The following is a 22,619-nucleotide window of genomic DNA, read 5'->3' as shown; positions in this document are numbered from 1 at the left end:
ACTATCACTTTTAAATCCACGATGGACCACAATGTAAATTATAGGCGCACTAGTTCATGACAGTATAGGTGTTTATTCTGTGAAATCTAGGAGAATACTAAACAAAATCAGAATATAAAAAGGAACATAAAACTACAAAAAACAATACAATTCAAAAATATAGAAAAAGTATAAAAAGTAAACATGTAAAAAGGTGCGTCGTCCACAAGGGTATTTAAATATACACAGAACAATTAACTAATCTTATTTTTATATTCACATTATAATATCCCAGGTTTAATTTGTTAAGTAGGTACCATAAAGTCTGTTCGGAAAGTAAATAATACATAGTATACCATACTTCCTTGACATAGACAATGACACCTTAAATTTAAAAAACATGATTGTTATTGGTTAGGATGACATTGATGACAATTATATATTACTATGATATATTATATTATTATATATTAAATTAATCTGTAATAACTAATCAGTTTAATCTGCTGTGGAAAAATAATGACATGGCTATTATTTAGATTTCAGTAATGCCTACGTGTGGTATAAGCCAAATCTTTTTTCTGATTGTCAACTAAATCACCGTCAACTCCTTTTAATTTTTTAATTATCAACACCAAATGTCCAAAAGCATTTATCACAATTTGTGCCCATTTATCAACTATTTAAGTCACAATCAAGTTGTCTAAATTCTAGTTTTAAACAAATCCGGCAATGTCTCCTCCCGTTGCGTCTTTTAAAGTAGAAGGCTCTGAAACCACGGGCATGGTTATCCCGGTGTCTAAAGGCACGTATTTCAACACGAACTGGGTGCCGAAGCAAGTCCCGTTATGCCCATACGACATGTTGTACCACCCTCCAGACTATAACCCTAAGGCCGCCCGATCCGACCGTCAGGAACCTAAGATCATAAGGAGAAATATATGGGACCAGGTATGGCTTGTGCGCATTTTCCTTAAAATTAAATAGATAAAGACAAGTCTGCCGCATGCATCCAGACAGATGGGCTAGCGTAGCTACCAAGTGGATGCCAAAAGAGAGGCGCGGACGCGACAGGCCCAGACGGAGATGGCGGGATGACCTAGCGCCTTTCTCAGCAACTGGCCGGAGAAGGCACTATATCGGGAGTCGGGAGAGGTCTTTGCCCAGCAGTGAAACACCATAATAAGCTAGTAAAAAAAGAAATAAAAAGACAAGTGGCTCGACATCGTCCGACTCTCGCATATTATATTTTTCTACTCCAGCACTCTTATTTGTAGATTAAATGACTGCCAGTGAGATCGAAATCAACTTCATAAGAAGTGCGGCGCGCGGGGCCCCGGCGCAGTGTTCTTAAGATCCTAACAGCAGTGTTCTTAGGAATATTCATACAATATTGTTTTATGTATGTGTCACTACACCCTTTAAAACAAAGCCCCGCCGCGTCTGTCTGTATGTTCGATATAAACTAAATATCTACTGAACGGATTTTCATGCGGTTTAATTTAACAATAGAGTTATTCTTGAAAGAAGGTTTAATTGAATTTTTCAGGTTTTGTGTAAATCCGTGCGAAGTCGGGGCGGGTCGCTAATATTTGATAATATTCAGTTCGACTTTTTATGTTTTTCTCTGCACCTACTATATTTTTCCATTTTCTTGTCTTTGCTACCCAAAGGTTGTCTGGTTGCGATCGCCTCTTGCCGGTTTCACCTTTCATATGTGTGTGTGCCTGTGGTAGTCATAGACCGGCCAAGTGCGAGTCGGACTCGCGCACCGAGGGTTTCGTACTTTTTAGTATTTGTTGTTATAGCGGCAACAGAAATACATCATCTATGAAAAATTCAACTTTCTAGCTATCACGTTTCATGAGATACAGCCTAGTGACAGACAGATGGACAGACAGACAAACGGACAGACGGACAGCGGAGTCTTAGTAATAGGGTCCCGTTTTTACCCTTTGAGTACGGAACCCTAAAGGATTTGCCACACTGCGTTCTGCGGTCAGCGGTCAGGTCAAACCCGCATTATGTATGAACAACATTGACAGCAACCTTTGAAGTTGAAGTTTGACCTGACCGCTGCCCGCAGAACGCATCCAGTGTGGCAAATCCTTAAAAATCAATCAAAGGTTCAAACATCGGTTGTGTTGTATAGAACAGAAAATATCGTTCTCGAAAAATAACGCAAAAGGATGACTAAAAAATTGGTCAAGATTCTCATCATACACAGACAAGAAATCAAGAATGGCTAAATTATTTCTAGGAATATCACAAAGGCATACCTTCAACAACGCATTTCATCCTCGGCCGACCGAAGTGGAAAATCGCCGATGTTCCAACTAAGGAGTTTGTTAAAATACAAGGTATGTGAGCTTTGGTTTGTTTCGGTACATTTTTCAGAACAAAAACATATACATAACAGTATAAAAACCTAAAATTATAAACAACGTATGAGGATGAGTAAAACGCTTTGAACATCGCGACACGACCGACACACGTTTAAGACAAGTGGTTAGTGAGAAGCGAGAAGACTAAGCAAAACGAGTTTAAGCTTAAAGGAACAATCAACTAATATTATTTGAAGAACTGACTGATTGTAGCCAGAAGAAATTGTATGACATTAGCATGCAGCTTAGGTACCTACCTACAACTGCCTCTACCCTGCCTAGGTTTTGAGGGGCTCATACGCTATAAGTACATTAAAAGTAAATATCGATAATCAATCAATATATCAGCGTTGCGCTTTCCAAAGCTGGTACAGTCAAAGGCGAAAATATCGATCCAGACAAATGGCTCAAAAATATCTGAACACAACTTTATTGTCTAAGGTGTAAGAGCGTACACATATTTTTGAAACTGGGATTGTATATATATTTATGCCCTTGACTGTACGTGTTAGATTTTTGTTTTTTTTAACCGTCTGGCTGTTGCAGACAGTAATAACATTAAGTCGTCACACGTGCTAATTAAAAATTATGGGACCCAAAATTTCATAACAGATAAAGAACACCTTATTTACTGAATTTGTGTATTTTAGTGAAAAACGAGAATCCCCACACCCGGATTTACAACGTGCTAGAGTGGGCCATTCTACTCAACGAAGGAAAAGCACTTTGCGAATAAATCTACTAATACATCATAGCCGATGTAATGAATGCCAGAAGTCACTTCAACCCTGATAACTCTCAATTTAAGATGCTCCAAGAAAAATCGAGCAGCGCCCTTTGGTGAGTTAAAAACCATAACACCTATCAGATACATTAATTAAAATGTGTAAAATCTAAGACAATTTCGTGCTTCGAATCTGACAGGTAAACGAGATGGCACTGTACAGGTCCCACAGGTCCATACATTTTGCGTTAACAAAAGTTGACGTTTGACAATTCAGTCAAACTAAGGGGCACGTTTTTTTCTTAGACTTTACCTCTCTATTACAATCATTTCTCTTTGATACCTATTCATGAAACATCGCTTACGCGTAGCGTTAGTACTACGCGTTTCAGAAAAGGATTTTTTGATTTGTTTTGCTATATTTTTGGACATTTTGCAAAAATATAGCACAACAAATCAAAATCCTTTTCTGAAACGCTCAAACGTCCCAAAGATAACTGCCGCATTCCCGCATTTAGGGCCTATACAGACGGACTGCAACGCGACTGCAATTTGTATGGGGACTGTACCCCGACTGCCCGCCAAATATACAGGCTAGACTGCAATGCAACGTCAGCGTACAGCATCACGCGCGGCCCGTAATTCGAATGACTATATTGATTCCCTAACAGCATTCATACGTCATTATGACGACAGCGACGTCATTATGACGCCATAATTACGTCATTATGACGTCGCTGACGTCACTGCTACCAGGGTTTGTAACTTATATAACACGCGATTAGATATTGTTTCAACAACACAAAAGGTTTTTTGTTTATTATATCAATTAAGTACTTAATTCTAATAAACTTTAACAGCTAATAATAACAGTAAAACGCACTAGGCCTTGAGTAAACGATTTATTTTGAACTGGATACACTACAATGCTTCAGACCGACGCTTCCGTAGAATAATGCGGGAGAACCCTGATGACAGCCGCGCTGTCAGTTGGAGCACGTTAAAAACCACGCTAACAGTCGGCCATCTGACCAAATAACCTTCGCCCTCGAAGGAGTCTTCCACTCGTGCCCCGCTGAACTTCACCACCACACTTCACAGGTTTCAGGTAACCATTCACTACAACATATTCAAATATACTTACACCTTTCAATTTAAATATCTCACAGTATTTATTACCTGTTTTGCTATAAACAAACCACTTTGTTGTATTGTAGGCTAACATCATGCTCCATGGGATGTCATAGTCATATTGTTTATGGCATCCAACGATATGCTAGAGATGTTTACTTTGTTTCATATGCAAATTGTCAGTCTATAAATTTGTCTTGCCCGACGGTAACTTCATATTTGTTGCACCATCAAATGCATTCCTCGGAGTTGAAGTGATCATTTCTGCTCTGGAAATTAAACACAAGCACACCACAGCCAGTAGGCTAAGCCTAGTGTGGTATTACAATAACAATGCATGTTCTGCATACATTTATTCAATAATAAAGTATTTAAGTTCCGTACAAATAACACACCAATGTCACCAAGGCATCAGTCAATATCATACTGAATGATATACAATGCACATACATGTTATGTATTTATTTACAGGACTTAATGTCCATACATTAAGGATCAAATTCCAATATCATCTTACGTGTTATTGTTATAGGTGCGTATTAAATTTTACTCACACAAAACGTTCAGTCAGTAGCAATTTAACATACCTGCATTCAGGATTGGCAAAAACCATTTCCAAATAGTTTTTAATTACTAATAATGTTTCATTTGCCACTGGCAGTCGTGATCGTGTTGCTGACTCGCTTCGTTCACGTAGCTCACCGGCAGGCGATAATATTTATAGGTCAACTATTACTTATTCTGTGCTTAGGTACGCACTTTTTCAACAGGCATTTGTTTAATAGGCATTTGATGATATTGTACAATATATTTAACCGCGATAGTTACTCATGAAATAAAACTATGAAAACGGATTATATCGCGTATATTGAATTTATAATACATCCCGACGTTTCGAACGTCGGGATGTATTATAAATTCAATATACGCGATATAATCCGTTTTCATAGTTTTATTTCATTAGTCTAAACGTCTTCGACGCGTTAAATTATACATTAATTAAGTAATTTCTAACTCAAACAATTAGAGCATGTTTTGTAAAATTACTTACGCAAAAGAGAATAAAATAATAAAGAATAATCATAGAGTAACTTATACTAGAGCCGTACTGTCATAGTAAATTTTGTAACCCCAGTAAATTCACTGCCATCTGTCGACACACTTTAAAACTAAAAATGAAGATTTATAAAAATACGATAGAATGTATTTAAATATAGATAAATGATTTTTTTTATTTGCATTAATTATTTTTATGATTTTGACCCATGTTCTTTCACTGATATGCGTTAAAATTGTTAAATAACAAACGAAACCGTCAACGCCATCTATACGACTGTAGGCCAAAAATAGTAGCGCCCTCTGAACGAGAATCAAATTTTCTTGATTTTCGAGGCACGTTTTTTCCTTAGACTGTATCCATCTATTACGGAGTTATATCTATCTTTGGAATAATATATAGACATGTGCCTATGCCTACACAGCGTGTCGCCTGAGATACTAGCAAACAATTAAACATCATATACAATTAAGTGGTCATTTAAGTGGTTCAACAAAATTACAGAAAAAAATACTTGTTTTTTTTTGTGCTCATCAAAAACTGTTTTTAACATAAACAAATATTGTTCTAAATATTCATGTACACATTTTAAATTAAACAAAGTGTCTGAATGGAATATGCAATGAGTGATTAACAATTAATATCGGGATGTGAAAATTGTAAAGAATACATGTCCATTTATGGATTTCACCTAGTTCTGAAGCATTAGAATTAGTCTAACAGGAAGCTGAGGATATTCTAGATATCATCCTTTTAATTTTTCGCTCCTGTTAGCCACAGTATAAAAAGGTATGTACATCCATATACAAACATATAATGCAGATAAACTGTGAGTTCAAAATTACTTTACCCGGTGGGCGCTAATTTTCGGGTGCAACACAACGAAAGTCAGTTGGAGGAATGACCCGAGGTCGATATCCTTAAAAACCTGAATGTTACTTATTCAAACTAACTCGTTATCAGGCCAACGCAGCGACAAAATAATTGTAAGTAAATTCTGTTCTTGCATTTCAATTAGTTTATGATAATTAAACTTTTTTTGGGTACAGTAGCCATCAGATATACCTATCGGAGCAGCCGAGGTGCTCAAACATATCTGAGCATGCACTCTAGCGTCTTGGCAATAGAGGTGTGCGATATAATATACCACTTTAAGCTCTCGTGTTTTGTTCACATATATATTGTCATTAACATTAAACAGAAACGGGTAGATAATAATAAGGGTAATTTTTTTGTCTGCCGAAGATTTAATTAGATCAACTAATGTCGGGTAGGTTTTTTTCGGCGTTCATAAGCGCATTGTAATAGTTATTGATCAAAAATGTAAAATTATAAAAAACATTGTTGTTTACCAATATCTCAATTGACAATTTGCTGGGACGTCAGTCTTCCGTGACCACAGCTAGTGCAACCTAGCTGAAACGTCGGAAAAAAGGTAAAATAAGATAGTGTGGTCATGCAAGTATTTAATTAAGTACTGATTATGCAAATTGGTTTTATCTTTTTATTTTCCTCTTATTTAAAATTAGTTAAAAGCAGATTGTTTAACTCGGGTGAAAGGCACCAAGCATCATTTCATCCCTTTGTTAACAATCTTCTATACTAATAGCTCCAGTTTAGACTATTGTGACGGAAGAGTAACTACGGAATCCTACACTGAGCATGGCCTGACATGCTCTAGGCCGATTTTTATTTGAGAAGTAAATTTTGGTACAAACTTATCGTTAGTTTGTCCATGGATATTTTCATTATTAAATTCTTCGCATGTTTCCAGTAAAGTAAGACTTAATTGAAATTGAAATCATTTGTTGCATATCACATAGCAGGTACAGGTGTGACGCCCTGTCAGGGACTTATCTTCCTATCATGTCCTATCATTTTTGTTATTCATCGTTGTAATTGTATAAATAAATTATTTATTTTCACTTGTTGGCGCAGTTGGCGTATACGCTGTCGTCAAAATGTCGTTATTGTCACCCGAGGTAAGTGAAAACATGCATTTGCTTGAAAATATTTTTAAAGTATTTATGTATTGTGTAGTATCTGAGGTTTTATTAATACGATTAATTGAGTTTATATGTCTCGGCCGCCAAACTTCGTGGTCTTAAAATGTATTAACCTTTCAACTGCCGTAATATAAAATTGAACTTGCAATTTCGATTGTTTCAAAATTCCAGATAATTAAACAATATTGCCAGAATATAAAAGCTTAGGTACCTAGTTCCATAAAGCCGACCATGGTAAAAACTGGAGGCAAAATAAAATACGTCTATCTTCACAATTCACATCAATTTTCACTACGGTTTTCATGACTCAGGCTTCATTAATCTAAGTATAATGTCATTCTGGTACATGGCTATTTTGACTGGCTCCAGAGCAATTAATATTTATACTTCTTTTTATGATCACATGGTTTACAATGCTATGATTAAAACGAATAGAGTACAAACGAATCCACCGAATGGGCCCTACGAAATACTATTAGGGCTGAGTTGGGCCCATGTCGTCATGTACATTTTGTTTTTTCTGCCCTTAAATGTGTGTAAATGTCCAGAATAAATGATTTTATTCATCTTTATTACCCACAGAACTGCCAATGTCCCTTCGAAGACTCCCCTTCAGCCCTAGCTGACGCTCCCCTCTACGGCGGCGCCATGCTGTTCATGGTGCTTCTTGAGAAGTACATCAAAGGGCGCTGCGCCACCAACGACCCATGCCAAAGAGTACATTCCGTGGACACGGTCGCTGCCGACTACGACTTTATAGTAGTCGGGGGCGGCTCGGCCGGCGCTATAGTCGCGGGGCGCCTTACAGAGAATACCGCGTTCAATGTGAGTCCTTACCAATGTTACAATATTACTACTGGTCATGGTGCTCCTTGAGAAGTACGTCAAAGGGCGCTGCGCCTTCAACGATCCATGCCGAAGAGTAGACTCCGTGGACACGGTCCCTGCTGACTACGACTTTATAATCGTCGGGGGCGGCTCGGCCGACCTGGCGCTATAGTCGCGGGGCGACTTACAGATAATACCACGTTCAATGTGAGTCCTTACACTCCTTACCAATGTTACAATATTACTGGTCATGGTGCTCCTTGAGAAGTACATCAAAGGGCGCTGCGCCATCAACGACCATTGCTGAAGGTGGACACGGTCGCTGCTGACTACGACTTTATAATCAGCGGGGGCGGCACGGCCTGCATTATAGTCACGGGGCGGCTTACAGTACAATACAATACAAATATTCTTTATTGCTCACCAATATGAAAAAGAACATGACATACACATTAAGCACTTAAACTATGGTAGACAACAGGCTCCACCACCGCACGTCCCGTTCCGTCACGTTCAATGCGAGTCATTCCCACCGTTATACAAAGCGTCATACAATTATTCAAGTCAACAATTGGTCAAGTGTGAGCTCTATTTGCAAAATACTTCTCTATTCCTTATTTTGTTTTGACTTCATTCATCCCCCTGAACGCCATGGTTGAAAAGTGACTTTTATGCTTAAAAATCATAGGCGGAAGATTAGACCAAATACAACTATTGAAACAGCTAGGTTAGATTAGGTTACTTACTTTATTAAACTTATATAACTTATACAAACTTAGTTTATTTGCGCACGAGTCAACACCCCTCCTTATCAAAGCAATACGGCTATTTCCTAGAGATTCATCATAGACTTCATTTTTACTTATTCATCTACATAACTAACAAATAAATGACTTAATATAAGGTCAACGGAGATGCGCTTCGCGGAACCTATACCGCCGTTCCGTGTATAAGGAGCGTCACGTCACACCTTGACTCGGTCAGGCCACGAAAAACAAGCTTCGAGCGAATTCGGTCAACCCTTGCCTTGACTATAAGAAATTCCCTCCGAGCAATATCGCTTAACGTTGGCGCTTGTCTCGGTAACCGCCATCACACATTTAATTGACCGAGCGTAAGCGAAGGTTTCTGTTTCAGCTTGGGAAAAACGCTTTCGTATGTCCGGTGTCGTATGTTATACTCTGCAGGTCGCATTTCTTAACCGATTTTCGTGAAAGGATTTTGAAGTAAAACTTCTAGAGGGTAACTCAGATTTTTTTTCTGACGAAAGTACCGCTCAGTAGTGACACTAGTGACACACGCACAATAGGACACACGTCAAAGTGCCAACCATGGAGACTGTATATTGTATATATTCTATACCATCCATAGTGCCAACATAGCGATAAACGTCATCGTCAATCTCGTCAATGAAGTTTTACTTCAATCGCGCGTAAAAGTGTGCGTATCTTTTTTTTTGATAAGCTAATGGCGAGGTCTACAGAGCCACTATAGTTTGTCAAAGGACTGTCTTATTTCAAACATAGACAGAGAGAATCATACTATCTTTGTCTTACACTAGTACTAGCACCCAAAAGAAAAGGATGAGTATAGTTTTTTTTGTTCTTATTTACTGACAATTTGGTTTGACCAACTATTCGTTTTTACGGCCACACCGCCAGCGTCACAATTCGCTCGGCGAGTTTTTCCTACCCTTCAAAAACGCTGGAACCGTCGTCCGTTATACATTTATTTTCAGTCGCTCTCGGAAAATATTTTTGTGGCCTTGGCATAACGAAACATATGTAAATGCCCCACTTGGTCTAAGATTACATATCTACAAGGTGAATAAAGATACAAATGCAGAGGTTTCGTTCCGCGTCGTTAAGACGCCGGTATGTTTCTGCGAGATATATATGCGAGGCAAATGCTCCATTACATATTGTCCCAACAGCGGCGAACTATAGCAAATTGTCCTATTGAATTTTACTTCCACCGGCTTGCCTATTGACACAGAATAAATAATAGTACTACCGTACAGAAAGGAAGCTTCCTACAAAACCGAAGTTTGACAGCGGTTCAGGGACGAATCATGCTGTCCCTTTCTCATAAATGGCACTATCCCTTTCGGCTATTTAGGGTTGTCAAAATTCAAGTCATTATCTTATCTGTGGTCGTACACGCAAAGGGACGTCAAGTTGTGTCAACCCTAAAAATTGCTCGGATAGGGCTAGGAGCAATGCTGAGCCGAACAGAGCCGAGAAAGGAGGAGTTTCGCACCCCTGCTGCTATTGAGACGATTTGCAATTTATTCTGAAGGCTTATTATTGTAACATAGCATTTCATGGATTCACTCCAAACTAACTGTAGTTGGGGTCTACATATGAGGCATTTCGAAGTTAAAATATCTATCATCTTAAGTAATCATAAAATTTCTATAAGTTAGATACAATGTTTTTTTTTTCGGTATTTTCATAATTGCACACGGAATACGGAAATATTATCAGATGCAGACTGAAAATATGATAATATTTCAGTAACAGGTAATGCAGCCGATAGTGACATTGCAGTAATAGTGATAAGACAGCTTATATTAAATTTATAAGGGGTATTATTAATAGTATTATACATATTTATAAGGGTTTTTTTAAGGGCAGTCCAGACGGGATTTTTTTTTCGACAATCTGATTAAATTGTCTAATCAAATCAGGTGGTGCCGACGCGAACGTAAATTTGGCTCATAAAAGCCTGGTATTTAAATGATCAGCATATACTAACCTGACCTGATCTAAAAACAAATTCGCGAAAAAAAACTAATTGCATAGCCAAGCAGAATTCTACTGTGTAAATTAGATTTTTTTTAAGGAAGTATTTTTTTGGGGACGATTAAAAATATATTTTCTAAAATGCTCAGGTACTTCTTCTAGAGGCCGGTGGCGAAGCGCCCATCGCCACGCAAGTGCCTTCCTTCTACACCACATTCTGGGGCGACGCCCGCTATGACTGGGGGTACCGAACCGTTCCTGAGGGCTACTGTCTCGACCAAGACGGCAAAGGCTGCACGTGGCCTAGGGGCAAGGTTCTTGGTGAGTTTTTTACTACAATAGTGGCACTTCTACAACTATATCTTGCATAAAAACTTTTATAAAAAAAAGATAAACCGACTTCAAAAAGGATGAAATAAAATATTATCCTTTTTAGGGTTCCGTGTTTAAGTATATGCGTTACCAACTGATATGTTTGAAGTCGGTGCCAAGACAAATTTTAAACCATATATTCATAGTAATTTTGCAGTGCAATTCGATAAAGATACATAGATATAGAAGTGTCCTACGTGGGCGATCTCGTTGCGAACGCGAACGCCTTGGGCCGGCCGCGCCGTGCCGCGTCGCTTCGCTTCGCGTTCGCGAGTGTTCGCCTATGTAAGACGCAGCGTACACGACGACAATAAACGAACTTTCTGTATACCTCAGAACAGAACACACAGTTGAACCTTCTTGGCGCAGTTCGTACCATGCTTGTCGGCACGTTTAGTGTAAATCTAATACGTTTTGTCGTCGTATTTTTTTAAAGAGCATTACTTACTAATTCTTGAACAGTCATAGCACGCAAGTGTGGGATTGGGACTGAGTTATTTTCTGTCGCTTATCCAGAGGACTACATTTCAAAATATAAAACAATTCAAGGAACCTTCATGCAAAATTTCAGCTAAAGCGGTTCAGTTGTTTAGCCATGAAAAGGTAACAAAGAGGCAGACATAATTGCTTTCACGTTTATAATATTTGTACAGTTGTAATGGGATTTATAGACATAAAGCTGATTATTTTGACTGGTATTGTTACTACTTGGAGTACTTGGCTTGGCACCGACTTCAAACATATCAGTTGGTAACGCATATACTTAAACACGGAACCCTAAAAAGGATAATATTTTATTTCATCCTTTTTGAAGTCGGTTTATCTTTTTTTTATAAGTTTTTATTTTTCCATTTTTAGTTTTAAGACTTTATTAAGAGCGTGACGCATGAATGAAAAACATAATCATGTTTAACTGTAACATCGTAAACTTTATTAAATAATCAAAATTTTCCTCGAGTCCGTTCTGGGAAATCATTCCTGTCACTAAATCCATTCTCCGCCCCGCCACTGACCCAATCCCTCAAACCCCCCGATCACTCAACCTCAAAGCACATCAACCCCTGATCGCTGAACCCTCGACCCTAAACCACCAACCCTTCAACCGCCATTCCCCGTCCCCTAACCCCAGACCCCTTGACTCCTAACCCTAACCCCCAATCCCTTAACTCCCAATCCCTCAGTCCCCGACCCATCAACTCACCTCCCCTCAACCCCCAACCTCAAACCCCCCAAACACTAATACCCTCTACCTTCACCTCTGTCTCTTTGGTTGTTTCCAACACTACCTACATCAAAAATCATAATACACATACAAGGGAAGTTATCAGTAGCCTTACCACGAGTTTGACATTGATATATTCGCTATCGTGTGCGTAATTTACTGTTTATGCATCTCGCTCGTACTGGCATATTAGTGTACAAAGTAAGTTATGAAGAATATTTAGTGTCAAACTCGTGGTTAGGCTACATTTGCACTACATCAAATTAGTGGTTTTGGGGAGGAAATGCTTGAGTTACTTTAGAAAACACCGAAATTACCATAGACGTGCCTTTAAAAATTGAGGAGTTCCCTCAATTCCTCACGGATTCCATCATCAGATCAAAACCAAAAATATTACGAAAACACCTTGGAGAGGTAACTTCTTTCAAACAGAAAAGGAATAACTCAAATCGGATCATGGGTGCCGGAGTAATCGCTGAAATCATTATCATCAAAACAATCATCATCATCAGCTCCACTTCATCAAATTGGTGGCGAGAAAAAATGCTCAAGTTGCTTAAGAAAACGACCAAATCACCATACATGTGCCTTTAAAAATTGAGGAGTTCCCTCAATTCCTCATGGATCCCATTATCAGAACAGCACCAGATTAATGTGGGACCACCTTGGAGGTAGTTCCTTTCAAACAAAAAAAGAATTGTTCAAGTCGGACCACGGGTCTTGGAGTAATCGCTGAACATCCTACATTAAAAAATCATCATCACTATCTTCAAAACAATCATCATCATCAGGTCCACTTCATCAAATTGGTCGTTTTCGAGAGAAAATGCTCAAGTTGCTTATGAAACCACCCAAATCACCATACATGTGCCTTTAAAAATTTAGGAGTTCCCTCAATTCCTCAGGGATCCCATCATCAGATCAGAACCAGATTAATATGGGACCAACTTGGAAGTAGCTCCTTTCGAACAAAAAAAGAATTACGCAAATCGGACCACGGGTCTCGGAATAATCGGTGAACATACATAAAAAAAAAAAAAAATAGCCACAACCGAATACAGAACCTCCTCCTTCTATGAAATTGAAGTCGGTTAAAAATGAATCGCGAATGCAAAGTACGAGTACTATGTTAGATATTTTTGCACGCTTCATATTATTATGTCAGGTATAATTGCAGGTGACTGTATGATCTACATCGAGACATAGCGGCAGACTGACTAATCCGTGTATAATATACCGACTAATGCTATTGACGCTTACTAGCCTAGTCGGTAATAACCCTACCAACGAAGCTGGAGGTCCTGGGTTCGAATCCCGGTAAGGGCATTTATTTGTGAGTTTATCACGAATATTTATCACGAATCTATCTGTGGAAACTTGTAATTGGCTCACTGTTTCTATGTTATTACCTAACGTGTTACTTCAGCTGTAAGTTTTCCTAATAAATAAAATAAAATAAATAATAAATAAAATTTGTTCCTGAGCTATGTATGTTTTCTATGTATCTAATCTAACTATGTAGGTATGTGACCCCATACTCGCCTAGTACACAAAGTACAAACTTTGCTTATAGTTTGCATCTTCTCAAATGATTTTTTCGCCAAAGACCATAATCTGTTAAACAAAAGCCTTTGTTCCTTTTGTGCGTGCGCATGCCCATTGTTGGTGAGCGCATGCCACTCGCTGATACACAATGGTCACGCGCTTACCAATAATGGGCACGCGCACGCATAAAAGAAACAAAGGTTTTTGTTTAACAGATTAGGGATTAGGGTCTCTGGCGAAAAAAATCATTTGAGAAGATGCAGACTATACTTTGGTGTAATGTTCTGTTTCGGCAAAAAAACTGCCCAACCTTTCGGCAATGATGTTTCGGCCGAAACTAGAACAAAAGCAGTTTCGGTCAGACACTATAGCTTTGGAGCTGTGTAAGATTGGCCCCAAGCATAGATATAGTATATGTATACAAGTAGTTATAGACGCGCCACCGAGCGACCGGGGGTAAGAGAAAGAATATTCATATAAAATTTGGGCAGCATAGGATTTTTTTCTCTTTCACTGTTATAAATATCGGTATTTCGCCATCGCCTCCTACCTATGATGCCACCCGGTCGGTGATAAGGACAAAGCAATGCACTATTTTCTCTTTCCTCTTATAGGAATCGCAATAAGACTATCCTTCTCTATCAAAGAGTGTCAGGCCCGTAGCCCCAAGTATTAATTTTTAACTGTATTCGGTTGACAGGTGGTTCTAGCGTGCTAAACGGCATGATGTACCACCGTGGCCACGCGGCGGACTACGACGACTGGGTGAAAGCGGGGGCCACAGGCTGGTCCTGGGAAGAAAACCTGCCATACTTCCACATGAATGAGGGCAACAAGCAGGTCGGCTCACTAGTGAGCGGGGACTACCACTCGGTTAAAGGACCGATGCCAATTCAGCAGGTAAGGATATCATAAGATCTGTTGTGTTTTTTCTATTCATCTCAGCGCTTTCTCATTAAATAAGGCGAGTCATAGTCAACTTTTGAAAGTAGCTGATACAGACACAGAATAACTTGATACAGACTAAGGCTGGTAAGCTAACTAAATAGAGATAGATGTATGGAATAATATGGGGGAGGCCTTTACTCGAAGAGAGGTCCTGACATAATACTTCACTTCAGAAACTTAATGACAATATATATATATAAAAAAAACCGGACAAGTGCAAGCCGGACTCGCCCACCGAGGGTTCCGTACTTTTTAGTATTTGTTGTTATAGCGGCAACAGAAATACATCATCTGTGAATATTTCAACTGTCTAGCTATCACGGTTCCAGAGATACAGCCTGGTGACGGACATGCAGACAGACGGACAGTGGAATCTTAGTAATAGGGTGCCGTTTTTACCCTTTGGGTACGGAACCCTAAAAAAGAACTACTTAATCGTAATCGATTAAAATGTTTGCAGTTCAGATACCAGCCCCCGTTCACATACGAGCTGCTGTCAGCCATTAGCGAGGCTGGCCTGCCGGTCATCGCCGACATGAACGATCCCGACACTCCGGAAGGATTCGTCGTGGCACAGACCTTTAATGAGTAAGCCTTACTTTTCACATTGTTCCATCCAGGTCAGATACCAGCCGCCGTTCACATACGAGCTGCTGTCGGCCATAAGCGAGGCTGGCCTGCCGGTTATCGCCGACATGAACGATCCCAAAGGCAGCCATTAAGTACAACAAGCTGCGATGTGCAATGCAATGGTCATTAATTCATAGTTCAAAATATTGTAGCCGCAAATGTGATAACTGAAGTAAATGGCGTACTTATAAAAACGCTTGACAATGTAGTTACTGGATAATATATACGCGTAGGTGTGAGGGCTGAGGTGACGAAAGATAGAGGAGAATGGAAGAGAAAAACATGTTTTACCAACCCCACATAACGTGGGATAAGGGCAGGAAGAAGAAGAAGGAGGAGTATACGCGTAACTATAAAATTGAAATTTTAACAAGAAACTTATTTTATATACTTCTCAGGAACGGGCAGAGAGTGACCCCGGCACGCGCTTACTTGAAGCCTCGCGCGCAACGTCCGAATCTCAGCGTAAAGCTGAATGTCAGAGTCACTAGAGTGCTGTTCGACGGCAAGCAAGCTACCAGTGTGGAGTATGTAGACAAGGACGGCGCGATACGCACCGTGCGGGCAAAGAAAGAGGTAAGCGGTATTAGTGTTACCAACCTCAGCGTAAAGCTGAATGTCAGGGTCACTAGAGTGCTGTTCGACGGCAGGCAAGCTACCGGTGTGGAGTATGTAGACAAGGACGGCGCGATACACGCCGTGCCGGCGAAGAAAGAGGTAAGCGCTATTGGTGTTACGCACGAACCTCATCGTGAAGCTGAACGTCAGTCACTAGAGTGCTGTTCGACGGCAAGCAAGCTACTGGCGTGGAATATGTAGAAAGGACGACGCGATTACCTATATATTCTCTTTGACGCTGCGTAACTGGCGCGGACGCATGCCACGGCTTTTTACCTACATGGCACTCGCGTGACTCGCGTGCTTAGCCTTTCCCATTCCCATTAATTAAGCTATACACGGTGGCTATAACATAAGTGCTGCATTCCCATTGCCAGGGAGGTTTTGGGATTATACTGAGCAACTTTTAGTACGGGACCAACCCTGAAACAGCGAAAAAGAATTTGGCTGTTTCATACATTTTGGCTGGTCCATTTTCTATGGGAGGGTAATTTTTTTTCGAGATTTCATGGATGGTCCCATAGTAAAAGTTGCTCAGTATAATCCCAAAACCCCCCTGGCAACGGGAATGCAGTTATTTTTTGCTCACCCTGTATAAATTACCATAAGATCTCTTTCGTATATTTCAGATCATCATCAGCGCAGGCGCCCTAAACTCTCCTCACATCCTACTCCACTCCGGAATCGGTCCCCGCGACACGTTGGAAAAGTTCAACATCCCCGTAATAGCCGACCTGCCCGTGGGCAAGAACCTGCGGAACCACTACGGCTTGACGCTGTACTTCACGATCACGAAGCTGAACAACACGAGGGACCTGAACTGGAGCGTGTTGACGCAGTATTTGCTGGAGTTGAAGGGGCCGATGACGGGTACTGGGATTACACAGGTGGGGTTAGGTGGCTTACTAATATGCCGTCGGAAAGTTTCGAATATTGCGAAATTTACACATTAATTTCGGTAACTTCTCGTATTTTTGTATGGGGATCGATGCCGCGCAGCGCTACGGAACGGACGCCTGCTCGCGCTTGCGCCACCTTGCGGTCATATCTGTCGTAATAGACGAGTTTTGTTAGAGAGTGAACCGTCTGTACCTAGTACTATTATTTATTCTGTGGCATTGTCCAGTTGACGGGGCTGGCGTACTCCTCGCTGGCAGACCGCAGCCTCAAGCAGCCAGACCTGCAGTTCTTCTTCAATGGCTTCTACGCGGAAAAGTCCATAGATGGAGTGATCAATGAACCGGTACCGGACTCCCCGCAAGGACGCAACATCTCGTAAGTCAACTGCGCGTTTTCTAAAATGAATATTGAAATAAAAATTCTTTCAAATCTGGACATTCCCTGACCACCAGACCCGGCCACGGTGGTACCCGTCCCAAATTCTCTGGTGTATGCTATCTTTGAAAGGCTAGGCCCCTTTGACCAACTCTTAGGGCGTTCCAGTAACCAGTTAAGTGTGTGCTTGCACCTCCTATACGAATCCTACTGGATTATGACTTGATTGACTTGGATTGGTGGACTTGGTCACTTATTCTTTAGTGTATGTTATCTATTACAGTTTAGATTCTCACAGTTTAATTTGTTTTTTCAAGTGTCAACGCGGCTATACTTTTGCCGTACGCCGTCGGACACCTTACTCTAAACTCCTCGGATCCCCTAGACCCGCCGCAGTTCTACCCTGGCTATTTCGAGGACCCCAGGGACTTGGTCATGATCAGGGATGGAGCCAGATACCTTCAGAGAATTGTTAACACCACAGTAAGTTTAGTTATATAATTATGTCAATTTGGTGCTTGGAGCCATCTGGTTAACACCAATTTTCTTTTACTGGACAGAAACGTGCTTACTTTTTTTCAAAACCCGGCCAAGTACGAGTCGGACTCGCGCACCGAGGGTTCCGTACTTTTAAGTATTTGTTGTTATAGCGGCAACAGAAATACATCATTTGTGAAAATTTCAACTGTCTAGCTATCACGGTTCATGAGATACAGCCTGGTGACAGACAGACGGACAGCGGAGTCTTAGTAATAGGGTCCCGTTTTTACCCTTTGGGTACGGAACCCTAAAAATTAGTCTATATAGATTGACTAGCGACCCGCCCCGGCTTTGCACGGGTTACACAAAACCTTAAATTTACACGTAACAGCTTCCTTATGAATCACTCTATTAATTGGTGAAAACCGCATGAAAATCCGTTCAGTAGGTTTTGAGTTTATCGTGAACATACATACATACATACACACAGACAGACGAGGCGGGGGACTTTGTATTATAAGGTGTTAGTGATTAATAATGTGCACGCGTACTTACTTATGTAAGTCGCTGCGGCCAAAATAAATGTCTCCCTACCCACATACTGCATATTTTGAGTGTCAAATTGTTAATTTTGCATAAACTTAATTTTGCACTTAATATTATATAATATAACAAATAAAAGTGTACTCGTCAAGATAATTAATTATTAGTATAAGTACTCATGTAAGAGAATTGTAATATTCTTACGAGTATTAAAAATTCTTTAAACCTAATTAGGCAAGTAAGTATAACGTACCTATAATGGGTTAGCACTGATTGACTAGCACTTTATCTTTTCGCGGATTAACTTACTTACTGCTGCGGCGCGACGACCCGAAGTGGATCTTGGCCTCCGACACCAAAGACCGCCATGCTACTCTGTCCAAAGCCGCGGATTAAGCAAAGTAATATTGTATTAATTAATATGGATTTCCGCAAAGTAACGCCTGATTCTATTCATTACTTAATTCTGACTGTACCTACACCTAACTTACTAACAATCGTTGGTAGAAATCTCAAGAATTGAAAGGGGCCATGTGAGTTAGGACTTAGGAATCCTATTTACTGCTTTGGGGAGAACGATTTGTCCTTGCTCGTCTAACAGTGGAGACCAAACGCCAGCTAATGGGAAAAATATGTCAATACACACGAAAATATATTTTACATTAATACAATCTTATCTGTAATTATACCTGTCTCCGGAGCTATATTTAAATAAGTACCCATCCATCGTCCACAGGTCCTTAGAGACAAGTTCGGCGTAGAGCTAGACAGCCGATATACATCCAAGTGTAGCTCCAAGGCGTGGTCGGCCAAGTGGGTGGAATGCATGGCGCGAGTGCACACCGACCCGCAGAACCACCAGATTGGTACGGCCGCCATTGGCACCGTGGTCGATACGCAGCTCAGAGTCAAACAAGTCACAGGTATGTCTCATAGGTACTTTTCATAACTAGGGATAATTTCAAATCGGCCAAGTAGGTGGAATGCATAGTGCGGGGGTGCACACCGATCCGTAGACCCACTAGGTGGGTACGGCCGCCATTGGCACCGTGGTCGATACGCAGCTCCGAGTCAAACAAGTCACAGGTAAGCGATTGAAATTGGATATTTTCTATATTCTCAGGCAGATTTATATTTACCTACTTTTATCTAAAGTTACACCCAATTAGTAAGTGCAGTCAATCATGAACTCTTGTTAGCTGCATTGAACCACTTAAATATAACGTCATCAACGGCTAAATGGTTCGCCTCATATCTTCAAGATCGACGTCAGATGGTTCGTGTGGACAGTTCCTCTTTTTCCGACTGGTGTGACCTCACTTCCGGTGTTCCGCTGGGCGGCATACTCTCTCCACTTCTTTTTTCCGTTTTTATTAACTTGATTGCGTCTCACTTAGCATGCTCTTTCCATCTTTACGCCGATAACCTGCAATTGTACACCCACAGTAGCATTAGTGATCTGGATTGTGCCATAGCGAAGATTAACGAGGACTTGAATCGCATCTCTGTTTGGTCGCGTTGCTTCGGCATTTCTGTTAATCCGTCCAAATGCCAGGCTATTGTACTGGGAAGCCCACGTTTACTCTCCGTAGCTGACCTTACTCACTTGTCTCCTATCGTGTACGAAGATATACCTGTGCATCGCAAGTGAGAAACCTGGGGTTGATTCTTGACAATGGCCTGACTTGGGAACCGCAGGTATCTGACATATGTCGCCGGGTCACTAACACACTAAGAGCCCTATACCGGCTTAAACATTTCCTTCCGACTGGCACTAAAGTTCTCCTTGTTCAAGCTCTTGTATTACCTATTGTAGACTATGCTGATGTGTGTTACACGAATATCACAGAAGTCTCTCTGAGCAAACTAGATCGGCTTCTTAATAACAGCATCAGATTTATTTTCGGACTCCGTAAATATGACCACATATCTGCATATCGCCGCCGACTTAACTGGCTCCCTATTCGAGAACGGAGGTCCTTGCGTATTCTGTGCACACTATATTCTATTTTATTTGATCGGAATGCGCCCGGCTATCTTAGTTCGAAATTTAATTTTATAACCGCCCGACCAGGTTGCACCCTTCGTGAGTCCTGTAGTCTCAAGCTTACTGTTCCTTCTCATCGCACCGGTTTTGTCTCTAACTCCTTCACCCTTCACGCGATCCGGCTTTGGAATGATCTCCCACTCAACATCAGACAGGCTCCAACCAAGCTCTCGTTTAAGCGCATGTTACGCAAGCATTTTTTCGACAAGCTCACTGGGTAGTTGTCCATCGTAGGCATAGTATTATTTGCACTGGGTACATAAGATAAAGTAATATATATGTAAGTTTATTTAATTATAGTATGTATAGTATGTATATGTAAGTTTATTTTCGGTAGTGTGTATTATTTATCGCTATATTTTTTGTTTTAAGTTACCTATTCTGCTTTTTTTTGTTCAATGCCTGCACCTATCACTGTTTCTGTTTAGCCTGGTGGTTGACTGGTAGAGAATGCCTTTAGGCATTAAGTCCGCCATTTGTATTTTATTTGTTATATTGTGCAATAAAGTTTAAAATAAATAAATAAAAAATAAGTGTTAATCTGTCTTTGGTAAGTGTCACTGAGATTTGTGTTTTTTGGTTCAATGTCAGATTAACCTAGGCTATTTCCTTTCCATTCGCAAAGCGTTAAACGAGAAGCGATTGTGACAACCTCAACTGTTTGAATGGTTGAGTTGGGGGCAAAATTAGAGATACACATTATATTATAAAAAATAAATAGTGTGATGTAATTAAAAATAAGACTGCTAACCAACTGCTAACAATCTATTAGAATGTAGATTAGGCTAAGTCTGTCTGTGAAATTTGTAATTTTTATTGTAATAAACAGTTTTTAATTATGCCTGAACATTTAGGCACGGATTATCAGTTAGAGTTAGACCAAGCTAAGTTGGCAGCGATTTTGATAGCCCAAATAAGACTTGCACAATCTGGGTTATCAAAATCGCTGCCAACTTAGCTTGCAAATGCTGGCCTAACTAATAATCCCAGTGTGGCTGTATAAAAATGTCCATTATCGCGATAACCAACGTTTCCCGTTAGTGTGGCCCAGGCATAACAGTCTTTGCCTTTACCTCAACTCTCGTGAACCTACCTGTAATTTACATAAAAGTCGCCCGTATACTAAGAATGAATCTTACTCAGGGCTACGAGTGATCGACGCATCCGTGATGCCAACCCAAGTGACCGGCAACCCACAAGGACCCATCATGATGGTGGCCGAACGAGGTGCTGCCTTCATCAAGAAGAACTGGGAACAGAACCAGTGGAGGGCTAAGCCTATATGGACCCCGACCGACACACCCTATCTTTCTGAACTGCTTATTAAGCCCATCGTCCATCATCGACCATTTTCAGGCACTGAGCGACAAAGTTATTAGGTAAATCATAAAGTGGAAATTGTGAATAAAGTTTGTAAATAACATGTTTGACTGTATGACTTTATAGTTATTTTTACCGTGCCCCCGCCAAGACGAGATCAAGGGCAAAAGGCAGTGCCTATCTTTTCTCGGCACGTTTCGTCGTATTTTCGAACCCTCGTAGTTTCGGCTTGGATAATGCTAGAGCTGAAATTTTATGTATACCATGTAGTTGGTAATCAAAAAAGTACAGATTTGAACCAGGTTCACGCGTATAAAGCCGTCTTGGTCAAACAGTACGGCTTGGCCGTTTCGTTGCAGTCATATAAACACTCCCTCGGTGGACTTGTTGTACAAAGTCGTAACACAGGTCTTTCAAATTCTGAAAGTGTCATTACGGTTTACGGTATTATCCATATGCCAGCAACCAGCAACGAAACGGCCAAGGCGTACTAATACTGTTTGTAATAAGTACCTAGTTAACTAGGTTAAACCAATTGTTAACTAACAAACGAAACCGTCAACGCCCTCTATACGAGAGTAGGCCAAAGGTAGTGGCGCCATCTGATCGAAAATCAAATTTTCGTGATTTTCGAAGCACGTTTTTTCCTTAGACTGTATCCATCTATTACGGAGTTATATCTATCTTTGGTTAAACCAACACTAATTTTCACATGCCTAATAACGGCCGAATATTGTAACATCCCATGTATACATACCATATGTTC

The 22,619-nt window shown here is 40.4% G+C and overlaps 2 protein-coding genes and 1 long non-coding RNA gene across 3 annotated transcripts; all 3 read left to right on the top strand.

The window, feature by feature from the left end:
* The first annotated feature begins 656 nt into the window (after nucleotides 1–656).
* LOC134750157 (uncharacterized) lies at nucleotides 657–3,154 on the top strand. Its single transcript, XM_063685279.1, has 3 exons — nucleotides 657–930; nucleotides 2,240–2,339; nucleotides 3,014–3,154. The coding sequence occupies exons 1-3, from the start codon at nucleotides 712–714 to the stop codon at nucleotides 3,097–3,099; spliced, it is 405 nt and encodes a 134-aa protein (XP_063541349.1). The 5' UTR covers nucleotides 657–711; the 3' UTR covers nucleotides 3,100–3,154.
* Nucleotides 3,155–7,208: 4,054 nt separating this feature from the next.
* On the top strand, nucleotides 7,209–21,912 carry LOC134750351 (glucose dehydrogenase [FAD, quinone]-like). Its single transcript, XM_063685513.1, has 11 exons — nucleotides 7,209–7,257; nucleotides 7,864–8,106; nucleotides 11,003–11,174; nucleotides 14,693–14,892; nucleotides 15,401–15,528; nucleotides 15,969–16,146; nucleotides 16,818–17,075; nucleotides 17,315–17,463; nucleotides 17,781–17,946; nucleotides 19,223–19,409; nucleotides 21,677–21,912. Exons 1-11 carry the CDS (start codon nucleotides 7,237–7,239, stop codon nucleotides 21,910–21,912), a joined length of 1,938 nt encoding a protein of 645 aa, XP_063541583.1. The 5' UTR covers nucleotides 7,209–7,236.
* Nucleotides 20,184–20,742, top strand: LOC134750000 (uncharacterized). The gene is made up of 2 exons (XR_010128534.1): nucleotides 20,184–20,470; nucleotides 20,578–20,742. It is a non-coding gene; the product is annotated as an uncharacterized LOC134750000 (long non-coding RNA).
* Nucleotides 21,913–22,619: the final 707 nt, after the last annotated feature.

The sequence above is a fragment of the Cydia strobilella genome, chromosome 19 (assembly GCF_947568885.1).
Source record: "Cydia strobilella chromosome 19, ilCydStro3.1, whole genome shotgun sequence".
NCBI classification, from domain to species: domain Eukaryota; kingdom Metazoa; phylum Arthropoda; class Insecta; order Lepidoptera; family Tortricidae; genus Cydia; species Cydia strobilella.
This window is presented reverse-complemented; position numbering and strand designations above follow the sequence as displayed.